Below are 17411 nucleotides of genomic sequence, written 5' to 3' on the forward strand. Positions count from 1 at the left end.
AACTTCCAACTCTTGAGCTAGAAGTTGTTCTCCAGTTGAAGATAGGAAAATTATTCCTGTTGTTGGGGATGTGGGATCTTCTTCGATTACAGCTTCTGTTGATGAAGTTGGTGAATCTTTAGGTTGGATTTCAGATCTTAATACCTCAATAAGTCTATTTTGGCCTGCTATGGATGGAATTCGAGTTTGTGTGGGTGGTGTGGCACTACGAGGTCGTGGTGGAGTGAGTGATGTTGTTGGAATTAAGCTCTTTCCTCTACCTACAAATCTACCCCTAGAGTCTCTTTCCCTATGCATATCATGTTTTGTTTTGTTTGTTTGTTTTTTTTATTTTTAAATCAAGACTTCTATTTACACTTCCCACACAACGATGCCAAAATGTTTTTCAATTTAATTGTCTTAAATTGATTACATAAATTATCGATCAGAGTTGGTAAACTTGTGATGTGAAAGTTCACTATATATGATAGAAGCCTTTTGACTTTATTAAGATAATGATTATGAATGGTTTATTTTTAAGGATTTTCTTTGTTCATATGTTCCCAATGAAAACTAAAGGTTTAAAATACAACCAATTCTTGAAAAGGAATGTAAGGTAAGCTATCATGATCTTCTTTAACTGATTATTGTTAGTTACTATGTAAATGATAAAAACAGAGCTATCTAAACTAATATTCTAGAAAGATAATTACTTCTACTCTAAAAAGAATTACTTATATTCAAAGATAAAATCAATCTAGATTAAGATCTACACACTGCAATTATCAATCTTAATTGAAATAATTGAAACAAAAACAAAAGGAATATGATCTCAACAAATATATCTATTTATAAAAGGAAGGAGATTAATATTTACAGTCCTATTTTAAAAAGTATGTAAATGAATTGAAATCGACATAAAACAAATGGAAAAATGTAAACAAATAATTGCAAAGAAATGAAACTATGATAATGCAATTCTAGAATAAATAACGAAATGAATTGAACTGAATACTAAGAAAATGAATGAACCTCCACTGTCTGCAGGGTCCCTCCACAAAACAACAGGTTTATAACTCTATCTCAATAGCTAATTTCACATGATATTCATGAAAATACTTCTTCAATTAAATAGGAACAAGTTCATGGAACTCCAAACTGTCAATTACAAATTACATATACGTCTGCATGTGTCTTCTTTATGTTTACACACACACACACACATATATAGAATTCGTGCCCAACAGTTTTGAGATTTTCATGCCTTAAAAACTTAAAGAAAATCCTAATATAAGTGCTAATATGATAATGAAAACTATAACGCTTCGCGATGATTTTCTATTTGGAAAGAAAATCGAAGAGTCATGATTGAATTGAACTTTTTCTACTTGGTTCATCCACACACTGACCCGCTTCCTTAACTGCGCCACTAGGTGATTCCCTTGATGATTTGGCTTTGATGAATAGGAGGATATCCGTGAGGAGATCAATTCCTATCTACCCATGTGCTTCTTTTCTTGATTGGCGCACTGGAACCTGACAAACCATGGAGGTATCCATGGAATCATAAAACAACTGCAGATTCGTGTTAATTCTGTAGCTATTACAATCTTTAACTAAATAATAAGGCACATTAACAAGTATGAAAAATAAGACATCTAAGTACCTTACCATATCAAAATCCCTTATTTTACTGTTTATTGGAGTTGATAGTAGATATGAAAAGAGGAAAATTGGATAGAAAATGATGTAAAAACATAACAATCATGAGACTCTACAGGTATATGTCAAAACTAGGGAAGGAGCATTGGGCAACAATAAAAATATTTTTTAGGTATTCGCGTGGAACTACTGCCTATGGATTGTGCCACCAAAGAAGACCAAGATTCCATAGAGTGTTGTATATAAATGGCTCTGTTGATGTACAATGGGCTAAATATTTGGATTTCAAAAGATATACAAGTCGGTATGTTTTAAACTTATTTGGAGGAGAAATTAGTTGGATGAGACAAATATAATATATAGTGGCACTCTCAACTATAGAAGCAGAATACATGGTAGCCACTCATGCAAGAAAAGGAGTAGTATGGTTACAAAGATTGTGTTCAAGTATTGGGTTAGTACAACAAGTTGTAAGGATATATTGTGATAGTCAAAGTACTATTCCTAGCGAAGAACCATACTTATCATTTGAGGACAAATCATATTAATGTTCAATGTCACTTTGTGAGAGATATGATTGAAGACAAGAAGGTAATACTGGAAAGAGAGGACACTTTGAAGAACGTTGAAAATTCATAAACAAAATATGTGAGCACAAATAATTTCTCTTGGTGTAAAGAAACAACGAGCATTATTGTCCTATATTAATCATCATGTACTCTTGTGACCCCATGTGTGCAAAGAAAAAAACAAGTGGGAGAATGTTAGGTATGCATTATATTCTTTGAACAACTAGCTCCATGCGCTGTATGTTGCATTGGGCACAACGGGGGGGTAGTAGTTTCCCCTATTTGGAGGGTTCAAAGGGGTCATAATCCCACATGTGTGGGGGTTTATGGGCAGTGTCCTTGGAAAATTGTTTTGTGAAACTTTTTTGCATTAGTTTTTGGCAGTTTTTCACACACATTTTTTTTCTAGAAGTGGTTTTGTGGCTCATGGTGGTTTTCCCCAATGGTTTTATAGTTTTGGTTAAGGAACTATTGATGTATTATTCTAGGGTAAATGGATTGGTAGTTCATGGTTTTCGGGCGATATACATTTTATTGTAATATTATACGTAAGAATATATATATATATATATATATATATATATATATTCGGGTTCAGGCGATATACATTTTATTGTAATACTATACGTAAGAATATATATATATATATAAATCTTACTGTTTTTCCCAGTTTTGGGTTTCCAAGATAAAATATTTGTGCTAATGTGTGTGTTTTCCATTACAGGTTTTATGTTTTAATTAAGAATATGTTTGCAAAATTTGATTGTAAAAGGTTAAAAACTACAAAAGGGGCCACATTTGACTGTCTCCTTAACTTGTAGGAGCCCAATTGTGTTTGTGTAGAAGAAGGATGGGACATAGAGACTCTATATTGATTATATAGCCCTAAATAAAATCATTGTGAAGAATATAAACTCGATCCCCCTGATTGATGATATTCCTGATCAACACAAGGGTGCCAAGTTTCTTAGTGAGATTGATTTGAAGTCAATATACCACTAGGTTCTAATTGAACAAAACAATGTATGTAAGAACCTTCAAAAGTAAAGAATGGCTTTTGGAGTGGTTGGTCATGCCCTTTGGTTTGAAAAATGCTATAGAAATGTTCATGAGGATGATGGATGATATATTGTGGACATTCACAAACTATTTTGTGGTTGTGTATTTGAATGAAGTCCTCATCTTTAGTGGTAATTGGGTGAAACATCTATAACACATTAAGCAAGTCCCGAGCACTATTATTACACAAGAAAATACCCCCTCATAAGCTCAGAGGAGAAGAACATTTTGGTGACTTAAATACACTCTTGTTTCAGGCCTTTTGACATAGTAATGCACCCTAAAAGACTTGCACAGAGCATGTTAACGCTCACCATAGTCTAGTAAATTGTGTTACCCTAGTAGTTAATGCTTTATATCTTCGTGGGGACTACATTACCTCAATTTTACATAGCCACGAGTAAAAATATTGAGTTGACACGTTGTGACTCTTTTTATCACTCAAGCAATAAAGCAAAGGAAACATCCTCCACCCTTGATCCAAGTGGATATTGGTGGCCACATTCCTATTCCACCTGGACCCCCTCCATTGTTTCTTTCAGTTTTCTTAATTATAGCATAACTTAATATTTTTGGCAGTTTTTTTGGGTCATAAACTGCTAGAGTCGTTTTGAGGGCCTAATAGATGTTTTTTTGGGAAAACAGAGAGACTGAAAAAGTGCAAATCCAATTTACTAGTCTTTTTTTGGCCTCCTTTTGGAGATATTTGAAACTAGGTATTCTGATAGTCAAATGAAGATCATATGCCAAAGTTATGACCCTAGGAATTTGACATTCCAACTAACCCCAACGGGCCCCACAAGCTTTTGGTGCTTCATCTCTTAGGGTTATGTTTTTGGATGTTTAGGGTTTCCCATTGTTTCTTAATGATAAAAAGACCTTCAAGCCTTATTGTAACACAATTCAGAAGGTTAGTAGCCATCACATCTCTTCTCAAAGATAAGCTACCATTTCCCGAACTAATTTATTTCCATTCTGCATGTAACTGTTTTCAGTACTTCATCCTATTTTCAGTGTAGCTCTATGCTTTTATTTATATCTATATTGTAGCAGCTGCAACACCCTCAAATATTTTGGCATGCACTTAAATTTCAAAACCTACTATGGATCCTATGATCAATTTTTCCTTAGTCACTTATTGTTTGCTGATGATCTCAAGCTCCCCTCTTCTATCTTAAGAGTCATACACGCTTTTATTTTTATATAGTATGTGTCACCTTTGGGCATGAGGATTATCTCTTTTCATGCAAACGAGATGTTGTTTTCCGCAAAGGGTAAATATTTGTGAGAATGGGTTGTCCTCACCACATAGACATGTTTCACACTCATTTCACGCACTCTTGCACAAGTGTCGCCTTTATCCTCTTAAAGTCTATCATTGGAGCCGCACTTGTCGTAAGCTACCACAAAGGTTGTTAAATTAAGTGAAGTATGTGTTATATGTTATGGATGGTCTATGTTGTATCACTAAGTGTTCAAGTGTGTCATCGTAGTCAAGTTCTATCACTATTCACACTAGTTCCATTGATCCCACACTTAACTAAATTTCAGAGTTTCCCCAAAAACCTGGCCTCATCCAACTTTCCTGAACTACACACTTCACATATGCAACCCTTAATATTTTCCCTTGCTTGATGGAACTATTATCACTCCTCCGGATCTCCAAGGTTGAGGAAGAGTCCAGCTGAGGTAACCACAGAACAACCTTTTGACTTGGTAGCTAGCCCTACCAAGCTGGAGAGGGCTCTCTCCAAAGAATCATAGCGAAGAGGGCTAGATGGATTAGGGTTTTAGGCTAGGTATATAGTGTAGAGTGTTTGATTTTGATTGGGTTATCATTGGATGAGGATATTAGGTTAAAGATGCTAGGTCAGGGAAAATAAGATATGATTGTAGACATTCAAAGGGGCAGGGTAGGCAGAAAACCTAACACTTTAAGGGTATTTGTGTGGGATGGTTTAGACTGATGAGGAGCTAGGAAGAGCATGAAACACATGAATTATTCCTAAACTTGAGAAATGATTACAGACTGTGAAAGATTCCCCAAAACAAAGCATGAAAACTCATGAATTCTATTCATCAACTTGAAAACTATCACAAAATAGACATGAAATGATTGTTGGTATAAACAATGCATTCAAACATATGAGACAATAGAAGAAACAATGCTAAATTTTCATACCACAAGTATCCCAAGGAAATAGCTACAACTCATCTATTAAAACTGGCCAAATTCTGATACAATAGTGTCTTTGATCAATACTACAACATCCAACTGAGTCCAACCTTTGAAAAGACTAAAAAATACAAGATATAGGCCTCAAAACAAACTCCTCCTAGCCTCAGGGGTCGAATCCATGAGAGGAGGAGCAGTTCCACCAAAATCTGAACTGATAGCTAGAGTGTAGGGTGGTCAAAGTGACTCATCCCTAATTACAATGAAACTGATTCATTACACCTCATAGAGTCTATTTACCTAATACCAACATTAAAAAAACCAACATTACATTTATATCATCAATTATATCAATAAAAACTTGATTTCCCAAGATTAAAATCAAATCTGGAGAAAAACAATGAAAAATTAGACAACTGGTCAAACGCGCCATCTCTGTGTCAAATGCGTCATCCATCTTGCAGGCTGATTTTGACTGCCTTCCCGGTGTCCAAATTGAGCCCAGGATAGGTCGTTGCAAATATTATCCTGTCTAGTTTCCATATCCACCTTTAGTTTCCAAAATGGACTTGATTTGATCCCCCCAAAGTGGATTCGCCCAAGACTGCTCAAACACGCCATCTTTGTGTCAAACGTGCCCTCCATCTTGCAACCAAGTTGTGAGTGCCTTTCTAGTGTCAAAATTGAGCCCAAGATAGTGCGTTGGAAATATATCTCTCTTGGCTACACAATGAACCTATCTAGAACTGAAAATGATCAAGTAGAGCCCCTCAAAAATCAATTCTCCCAAGACTGGTCAAAAAGTGTAGAATGGGGGTACAAAATGCAGTGTGCTCTTGCAGCAAAATTTTTGAGACCTTCCTCAACTCCAAATTTAGCTCATGATAGCTGATTGGAAATATATTCCAATATAGTTGTCATTTGACATATTAATAAAGTCATTTGGAGTCTCCATATAGGAGAAACATTGATTTTCCCAAGTTCACTTTAGAAGTACAAAAAACATCTTGTAGCACCTGTATGTTTTACATTTATCCAAAACCATAACACTTGTGTGAAAAATGGAGGTTTTTTTCCTTGGACTATTATGGACAAAAACCTCTCTTACATTTGTAAAATTAATCTCTGTTTTGTTGGAAACATACTTCGAAGCAGAACTGGCCCTATGTGTGGCAAATTATTTTGTCCCTTGGAATGGATTTTTGAAAAATGATGGAGACATGATGTTTATGAGTTGAAGTGGCCTCATACTTGCTGATATGACCTTCCTTATGCCTCCTCTACTCATATTTCTCTTATTCCATAGCAAACCCTAGCTCAATGGGAGAGGAAATTAGGGTTTAGTGTAGGCAAAATAGGGGATTTGGGAAATTTATAGGAATGAAGGGAAATAAAGGGGATATGGGGCTTTTAAATTATTAGGAAAATTTTGGGAGGTAGGGAGGGATATTAGGAAGTAGGGAAAACTATAATTTCAAGGATTGAGTGAGGGGAAGGGGTCCAAAAGGGAGAAACACAGGCCTAGTCTAGAAAAGTGTCACTACAACAAAACCAACGATTTGCGCCAGATTTAGCGCCAGATTTTAGTGCATTTTTTTTGTAATTGTGATGAGCAACCTGGCGCTAAATCTGGCTTTATTGTACAATTTTTAAAGCGTCCTTTTTTGCACCTGATTTTGCATCCTTTTTCACGCTAGATTTTGCATCATTTTTTACACCAAACTATGCATCATTTTTTGTGTCAAATTTTGAACCAAGATTTGTATCTTATTTTATGACAGGTTTTGCTTCTAGTTTTGTGTCATTTTTTGCATCTATTTTTCATTCTCTTTTGCTTCCTATTTTGTGTCATTCTTTGCTTCCATTTTTGCACCATCATTTGCATCAAGTTTACACTGTATTTTGAATCCAATTTAACGTCTTTTTATGCATCCATTTTGTGTCAGTTTTTGCATCTAGTCTTACGCCAGGTTTTGTATCTAGTCTTACACTAGTTTTTGCTTCTATTTTTGCACCAGCTTTGGTGCCTATCTTTGCACCATGTGTTGAATTTGATTTAGCACCAAATTTTGCATCCATTTTTGTGCCCATTTTTGCATCTTTTTTTGGACCATTTTTTACATCCACATTTACGTTTGATTTGTCTCTATTTTTCCCATCTCATTTTGCACCATATTTTGCGTCATTTGTTTCATCCAATTTTGCATCATTTTTAACACCATCTCTTGCATCTAATGTTACATCATTTTGAGCATCCAAATTCGCATTTATATTTGTATCTTATGTTGAGTCATGTGTTGTGTCCACCTTTGCATCTTATTTTGTGTCTAATGGTACATTCAATTTAGAGCCATTTTTTACGTCTACTTTTGTATTTGTTTTTGCACCAAGTTTTGCATCCAGTTTTAAGCTATTTTATGCCCTTTTTTGCACCATTTTTTGTGTCTACTTGTGTCCAATGTTGCACCATTATTTACACCGACTTTTTCATCCAATTTTGCATTTTTTTGGTGTCTAGTTTTACATCGTTTTCACCATCCAAATTTGCATCTTTTTTTGCCTCATTTTGTGTCCACATTTGCATATAATTTTGTGTCTGAGTTCGAGCCTAAATTTGCATGTGATTAGGAATCATTTTTTACATCCAATATGGCATCCTTGGTTTCACCTTTTTTCAGCCCCATTTTGCATCTTGTTTTATGTCTTTCTTACATCTTTTTTTTTCCTTTTTTGCACCCAAGTTTGCATCCCAAATTTACACCATTATTTGCATCATCATTTGGCATATTAATTTGTAACGTTTTTTGCTTCTTTTTAACGCTCAACTTTGCATCTTATTTTACATCTAGTTGTTGTCTTTTTTGCATCTAATTTGGTGCCCATTTATGTGTCCTCGTTATTGCCCAATTTGATATCCTTTTGTATGCCATGTTTTGTTCCCTTCTTTGTGTCAACTATTGCACAATTTTTCACTTCTAATTTAAAACACTTTGTATGTCAATTGTTTGCATTTTGTATTAATTCCTAGTTTAACATCCAATTTTACTTTCAATTTTGCATCCATGGTTACATCCGCATTTGACTTCTTATATAGAGTATATTTTTCTTTACATATATGACCCCCTTTATAGATTCATAGTGAAATATATGATAGTTTCTAAATATCATTAAAGCATATATCACAATTCAAAATCATTTGTAAAGAAATTTAAGAGAAATTGACAACATCCATCCAAAAAAATAACAATGTGTCATTAACAATTTTCAAAACATGTATAAAATAGCAACATAATACTAATAAAATCAGTATTATTTTTAATCAAAACAAGTAAAATTCAAATATGATTAACAAATCAAAATATTTCATGAATATCGTTATTCTACGATAAATTAACAACATACATAAATCAAACTCATCGTATGATTACAAAATCAAAATGTCTCATTGATATAGGGTAAATTCACAACACCCATCTAAACATAACAATGTCATTCTACACAATAATTTCTTCATAAAAAACAATGCATGTGCATGCCTAGCTACCACCACCAAGATCATCCTCATGATCATCTTGACCATCCTCATTACTCTGATCCACATCATCACGAACACCGCAACTATCATCATCATCTCCTCCTTCACCACCATCATCCTCATCCTCATCCTCATCATCTCCTGATATATGTTGAACATAATTTGGATCATCGTCTTGGCAATCATTACCTATAGCATTCTGACAAAAAAAATCAATATTACATGTTAGTATTAATTACATAACACAACGCATGTTTTTGTTATACAATGTTAACCATAAAATGAGGTAAGATATACTAGCATTTGCACCAGATGTTGCAAAGGAAACGCCGTAAGGCATAAATTGAAAAATACAAATACAACAAAAGAATACTTTGATAAAGAATAAAAATATATTGAATGCTCAAATCAATGCCCCATTAACTGGAAGCATTTAGTAGACATATCTAATGCAGAGACAAGCAAAAATATATAATTCTTCAAATTCTAGATGGATGCAATCACTTAGTAATGCCATGTTGAGAACCTTCCTCTACTTGTAATATCCTCTATTAGGGGCAACCTTCACGCCTCTACCTTATATCAACACTGACGAAGTTAGCAATCCCATTGGCCCATCCTATTTATCTGTCAAGTTTGAAGCATAAGGCAAGTGACTGGACACTGGTATTATACAATAAGCTGAAACCTAAACTGAACTTCCCCCATGGGCATGACGGACAAGAGATGGGGCTTTTCTTAAATAGAAGAGATAGGGCAATCTTTACATCCCTACCTCATCAACACTGATGAAGTTAGCAATCCCATTGGCCTATCCTATTTACCTGTCAAGTTTGAAACATACGGCAAGAGACTGGACACTGGCCAATCCTATCAGATATCCCTCTATCAAAGCAACATTCTAATGGCCCCTGCTACAATTATACAATATCTAGAGAGCATCATTAGAAACATCCTTTGGAGAGATAAAAATGAAAACAAGTGGCCTCTACTCCATTGGAAATGGGTGGCATTTCTTAAATAAGGTACGAGGGACAGAATGCAAGATCTTTTTAGCAAGGTCCCCTATACGAAAATCTATTGATACTATTGATGGAAACACACTTTGGAATAAATCAATTAGAAGTATCTGGTGTGAGGCAAAAAATAGAAGAGATAATCAAGAAAATATGTATGCCTAAAGGTTGTATAATCTACAACGATGTGCTTCAAAGTAAAATTTTATCTAAGGTAGACACAGAAGTTTCAATTCATACAAAATTAACTATCAAATTGTTTTGTTTAGACTCTTAGAGCTAACTTTAAGTTTTAACAGCAGAAGATCAGATAGACCAGTAGTTTAGGAACTCTATACTCCTCACCATTTTTGTATACTTATGGAGAAATTATAGATTTTTCAGATGGATGAAGATGTTTATGAAAGCATCATTTTGCAAACATGCAAATTCTCCTCTGCGTAAACAAATAAAAGCTGAAAAAAGAGAAGAAACCAAAAAAGGGGTAGAAGTATAGGCCAACCCAATGTGAAATTTCAATATAACCTTCTCTAACCTTGTCTAATTTCTAAACAACACATTTAACTAGTCATTGATGTCATGTTTCCTCTTTGATGCTTTACATCAAATTAACTTCATCTAACCCCAGCAAGGTAGATGTGCCCACCACACCACTTCATGAGAATGTGTACACAGTTGTACGTCCCTTCATTATCTCAGATGATGCTTTTACTCTCCACCAAACTCCTCGCATGAGAAAAGCAATCTTTGCAAGGTCTCAGTTCAGATTTGGGAAGCTTTGAAAAGGCACATTGTGTTGTTTCATGATGGTAAATGTTATTCATGAATGGCAATTTCTATCTGATTATGCTGAATCCAGGGCATCCTCTGTTATTCCTTGCTGCTTTATGGTTTTTCTGGTTTTGTTTATGGTGGTGTGAGGCTTTGTCGAGGTGTGGTGTGAGAGAGGGACCAGACCATCTTGGGCTACCCTCCTCTTGGGATCATCTCCTACTCAGGTCTCTTTATTTTCTTCCTCTCGTCAAGTCCTTACTCCTCAGTTGGCCGGGGCACGCACTTCTGAGGTGGATTCTATCTGTAGCAGGGCCTCCTCAGGGCATACATAACCCCGAAAGCTCATCAATTGCCGTGTGAGTTGGAACTAGCATTTGAGGGTGGGAAAATGGCAATGGAAATTTGAGAGGTATCACTGCTTCATTGCTGAAAGGTCATCTATCAAGAGTAGATGTACCAGTCCCATTACAACTAGACAGCTGCAGGGAAGGGTACTCCTTTCCAAAAATGACACTAAAAACAAAATTCTGATGATGATGAACATGATGCAGTTGGAATTTAAAGCCATGGACAAGCATTTGACAAGGATAAAAGCAGTCTTACTGCATGGCAAAGGCCCAACTCATCTAGACAGTCCAGGTGATCAAGCACCCATAGATGTGGAGGTTTCCACCTCCTAGTCTCCTCATGAAAATTTATGTTTTCTATCTTTACTATTATAGTAGGATTATGTGTTATATTTTGTGGCTGTTAAGCCAAGGCACTGTAGGCTTTTTTAGAACTCAGTATATTTTTTTAAAATGTATATTTTTGGACAGCAGACCTCCTGTATTGCCAATGGTCCGGTTTCCCTAGTGGCAGACCAGAGGCATACAGAAGGTTGGATCATATGTGATCATCAACAGTTAATAAAAGGCCTTTAAATCACCTCCCCACCCCCTCCCAAAAATAAAAAATAAAAATCATCTATAAAGTTTAGAAACTCAATTATTGAGAAGATTTTTCGGCATAAATCACATCATAAATCATTTGTCGACGCGTTCCAAACCAACAAGTGTGGTTCATCGTCAGGACAAGTTGAAGATCCAGACCATGGCAGATTATTTTCCAACTAGCAAAATTAAATCACAACTAGGTTATTATCCAGCTAAGATTAATCAGAAATCAATTTTTTAAAAGTATGTTCTTATCAAGCCCAAATTTAATCAAACTTCAAAAGTATGTTCTTATCAAGCCCAAATTTAATCAAACTTCAATTATACCCTGAAGATGAGCTCTGCAGTGTGGTCAAAAAATTGCGGAATAATCTACTCCAACACAGCTCTCCTCTTGAATAAAATAATGTCCAGCTACCTGAGCTTTAAAGTCATTCTAACCTTTTGTATGGAAGATTTATAGAATTCATTTCCATTTTAGTTATAGAAAATCCCAATAAAGATAGTGATTGATTTCATGTTTGTACATATGTAATGAACACTTAGCACAATAGTATAGCTCAGTTTGCCCAACCCTTTCTACAGAAGGCATAACACCCAGGGAGGTTACAGGATCTATTCCCAAGTAGTTCTGTCCAGTTACCAGCTGGTATTTCAACTAGAAGTCAATTCCATTCCTCACCCAGAAAAAAAAATACAGGGAAAGGAGGGAGAAAGGGGGATTCCATCACTCTGACAATGTGGGCAAGTTAAGGGAACATCTTTCTCTGGGAAAATTAATATAAACAATTACTGATGCAGTTACCTCCTTATAATGGCATAAATAAAATTTTTGTTGAATTAATGTTTGTAAGGAATTATCTTTGTAAGGTTCCAATTTTGATGTACGGGCAGAATAAATTATAAACCTATCCATCAACCAAATGAGTCTTGCAAAAAGAAAGAGATAAAGAGAAACTATTCACAAAACTTACCTTTAACATTTGATGGCCTCCACTATCACTGGTGCTGAAAAGTTGCAACATCGGTGTTTCTTTTTGCGAAGGAGAGTGAGTAATTTCACTGCCTTTCTCAAAATTTGATAAATCACCCTCCCAGTCCTGTAGTAGTCACAAAGAAACATCTTAATATAATGAGGCATTTTCCAAACAAAACCTTTTTAAAAATGGTGCATTGGATAAGGTAGCCTACGTCAGAACACTGTATAGGTCATAGAGGGAAGACCTGTAGCTGCTCTCGGATGGCAGGCACAACCTTATGCAAACTGTCAAAACAGCATGGCGCACTTCCCGACTTCACATCATTGTATGTTGAATCTATGCTTCGAATAAGACACAGTAGCTCTTTTGAAGATACCAAAACACTTAATACCTACAGATGAAAACAAAATATTACATTAGAATACAACAGACTTTAACAAATTATAAAACCGGTTTTCTGGAAAAGCAAAGAATAGAGGTAACACTGCAAAGGACACGTTCAGAAAAAGATGTTGTTGCCATTACATATCTCAGTTCTAATGATACAATGAAATACGCATGGAAATTCAACTGTGAATAACCACAGTCCACCCTTTTGAATCCCATTTGATATACTTGTCAGAAAATACATTAACAAACAAAATTATACATGTACTATGAACTCTAGTATAAACTGACATAAATCTCAGCCAAATACCAAACCTGTTGAAAATTAAAGTGATCATGAATATACAACGAAAATGCACGAATGTAAATTGGATTTCAAGTATTGTTTCTATCTAGATAAAAGAAACAAATTAGAAATAATAACCACCAACTGCTACCGTTATCAAAGAAGTGAACTTGTTAGAAGATCAAGCTAAAACAGTGAAATATTGAAATCCAGGAACATTTTCAATAAGACATTAAAAAACAATCATCAAACTTGGCAGGAAACACAAGGTTTTAGGCAAGACCACTGCCCACCCAACCATGATCCACCTAAGTAACATTGAGTTGCACTCACTTCTTATGTGACTTGAGAATGGATTACAAATGCCGACTATTGGCATATCAACATTATCCAGACAGTTATAGGGAAAGATTTGAGAAACTTAGGACTTCAATTTTCTTTGAAAGCAACAGACTTACTACACACATTCAGGACATTTTTTGGTCAGAAAATCATTATGATTTACCAGCATGGATCCATCTTAAGCACGGATTCACATAAGTTGATATTCACATAAGTTATTGATATAGATCTTCAAGTCTTACTACACACATTCATGACATTTTTTGGTCAGAAAAGCATTATGATTTACCAGCATGGATCCATCTTAAGCACGGATTCACATAAGTTGATATTCACACAAGTTATTAATATAGATCTTCAAGTAATTTATTTATATAAAGTGTTAACTTATTTTTTGAAAAGTATAAGGTTTAAACATCTTACTCGCATAATTTTTTTTACTTCTAATTACTTTACATGAAATTATATTATAGGTCAAATGGATAACTAATTAAACATGTATAGCATATTCTTTTTTTCCTTTTTATTATAGCCAACATTACTTTTCTATTTAGAGAATATTTTATTTTTATTTTAAGAGGGACACATGTCAACTCTAGAGTCCAAGTTGAGCACGGACATACTTACACATCACGTTCACACTGGGCTGTAAAATGAGCCTCCTAGCCCAATTATACTATAAAGACAGCAAACATGATCACTCCCAATTTGTGTTGAGAACCCTTGACAGTGCATAAGAATATACCAAAAAACATTTTCTTCAAAATTGCATAGTCAAACCAGGTTTGGGTTGGGATCACAAGTTTGTCCATATCCATTCAATATCTATGCCCATTATACAAAGTTAGCGAAGTACCTATCAGATGTAAAATGCAAAACTCAATCCTTCTTTGCAGAACTCATCCAAAACATGAAGCATATAAATTGCTCGCTGAATTATCAAATAGAAGTAAGTTCAGTGCAATGACATCAGGCTGAATTTACCCATTGTTTCTCGAGCAATAGACATGATAATTTATGGAAATGACCCTCCACAAAAGACTGTAAATAGATGGTGTGCTTAGCTATTTGATTGGAAATCTTGTCTACAACTATTTAAACTACAATGAATTTGTCAACATAAAATAATAAGTTGGATAGGTATTTTTCAGACACAAAGCATTTGAGATCCAAAAAATAGACGCTAATCTAAATGTCTCTAATTTAAACCACAGACAATTATTTGTTTGTTGAATTAACAACCAAATTAAGTTTCAATAACACGACGTAATTTTCACATACAAAGCATTTGAGTGCAAAATAAGAAAGATAGTTTAAACGCCTATAAAATAAACCAAGGACATTTTTTGTCTGTTAAACTAATAAACAATTATATCAAATTCAAGCCTACATTTACATGCATGAAGACTGCTCATAACTTAATCTATCAGGAATGGATCATTTGTTGTTAATGTTGAATTTTTCTGTTAATATAGCACTGACAGCAAGGCAAATTCAATATTTAAAAGGCAGCAATCTACATTCGGATCTGGACAACACTTTTTCTCCTTTCCTGCTATGTGATTATTCCCATGCAAGAGGAAGTTCCAACTAATTGATTTTCACACTTCCAAAAGTAAATTCCTCATGTCTGAATTTTCTAGATACAAAACCTAGGTATAATAATCCTAATTGTTGATCCTACCTTGAAATAAGTACCTTTAATCCACCATTGGATCTTGCTTTAAATAAACATGGGGTCTTGCTTGAAGTGTCAAAGTTTATTCATCTATTCCTTACTATTATCAATAAGACATAATAGAATAAAGGAAAGAGCAATGCACCTTGTGAGTCATCTGAAGAACTGCCTTGGTATTGATGTGCACGAACTTGTGGGCAAATACAAGAAACTGAACAACAAGAGAGCTATAAAAAGGATAATTAGCCAGAACATAGTTTTGCCAATGATCATTATATCCATAACAACTTTCTTTCGTGCTTCTTTTTACTAATGATCCCACAGAATCAGTACCAGTATTTTGCTTTTGAAGCAAGCTACCTGAAAGTGGAGACAATCGTTGATCCCTATCCCTAAGCATCTTATTCTCTGCCTCCAAATAATGATCCTCTTCGAGAGCGGGCATCATTTCACCTTCTTCACCAATATTCCAAGGCTGTAAATAATCCAACCATAGATCCATAATGTGTGTAGCCTTCTTCAGACAAGCACCTACTGGCCAATAACTGAAAGCTCGTAATATAAACCTGTACAAAGGCCTCTGTAACAGAAGGGACCATGTAGCAGGCACAACCAAACTACTCCGTGGCAAGGAAAATGACCTCAATCTCAAGGTATCCATTTGTGATGCAGCTCTCCATCCAGAATTCAACTTTTCTTGAGGACAACACAAAGTACTGCTTACATAATTGACCAGTATTTTCACAGCCTCTGTGATTTCTACACTGGGGAGACCATACCTATGATATCGATTATTAACAGGTAACAAAATACCAAAAGACTGGCAAACCCGTGAAGGTAAGGGCGAAAAATCGTCATTCACTAACCAAAACTGTACAAAGGTATGAACAACAAACTCGGCGCGAGAAAATATCGATGGATTCTCCTCGAAAAAATGATGTACAGACACACTGGGAGCACAAAAATTAGATATAGGAACAAATTTGTGTAGATACAAATTCAGAAGATGCAAATAAGGGCTAGAATTGAACTTCACAGGCCTTCCATTGTCATGGCTTCCGTGCAAACTATGCAGAGAAGACGCCCATTTCTCGAAACGAGACCGGGAAGCCTTCTTAAACCCCAATTTCATTTCATCCGAATCCGAACGATGCATAATATCATTATCTTTGCATACAACGTAATAAGCAAACCAAAACATAAAATACTCAAATGCATTCAACTGCACCTGAATCCTCCTCCATGGCCGTCCTCCTTCAATCGGTCTTTAAATAAAGCAGGGCAGACTTCAGATAAGATATACAAACCCCTCTCCGACTGAAGCATGTGACGAATCCACGCCGGAAGGCGCTCGGATGGAAACACATAGCGAACCACATTTTCCTCGTCTGCGGCAAAGATTGACGAAAACAAAGCTCCAGACGGCGAGAGAAGATTTATGACCGCATTCGCGGAATGCTCAGAGGTCTGCGTGATCCATCCGCCAATGTTAGACGGCTGTAAGACCTCCTCGAAGCCGAAGATCTTGCGGAGCAGAACGGGGAAGCATGTTATGTAAAAATGCCTGGTCTGATCCCAGCTGTGCCTATCGATGAAGGATTCCACGACCCGACATGAATTCAAAATATCAGACGATGATGAGGAAGCATTCAATAACAGCGAACTTAATTCTTGGGCTTCGAAAGAGAAATCTGTCGAAGGTGAAGAAGACACAGCCATTGCACCTCAATTTTACAGTCTCTCTACTGATCCGGTCGGAGGCTTAAATCCCGAGATAAACCCCTTGAATCTTCCTGAACCGTCATGCAGAACCACTAAACCCTACACTACATCGGATCGCAGCACTCACTGATCTAGTATTATAGGCATTCGAAGGTGGGGATACTCTTCTCTTTATTTCAAAATATTTGCACCACCTTAAGTAGCTTTTCAACTTTTGCCATTTCCCTTGAAAGACGTTAGTGTGGGGTGGGGATATTATGTTGTTTTTGAGGAGTTTTTTGGTTTGTGGGGACAGGGCCACTCTTTATGTG

General features: G+C 35.6%; 1 protein-coding gene across 1 annotated transcript; it reads right to left on the bottom strand.

Annotated features, from left to right (window-relative positions):
• Positions 1-12186: 12186 nt before the first annotated feature.
• LOC149232811 (uncharacterized) lies at positions 12187-16534 on the bottom strand. The gene is made up of 4 exons (XM_089382006.1): positions 15524-16534; positions 12930-13076; positions 12680-12805; positions 12187-12363 (listed from the first exon to the last, which is right to left on the bottom strand). The coding sequence occupies exons 1-4, from the start codon at positions 16532-16534 to the stop codon at positions 12187-12189; spliced, it is 1461 nt and encodes a 486-aa protein (XP_089238132.1).
• Between the last annotated feature and the right edge of the window lie 877 nt (positions 16535-17411).

This window comes from Pinus tabuliformis, chromosome J, assembly GCF_031772625.1.
Source record: "Pinus tabuliformis cultivar Carrire ecotype Pingquan chromosome J, CPIR1, whole genome shotgun sequence".
Taxonomy (NCBI): Eukaryota; Viridiplantae; Streptophyta; class Pinopsida; order Pinales; family Pinaceae; genus Pinus; species Pinus tabuliformis.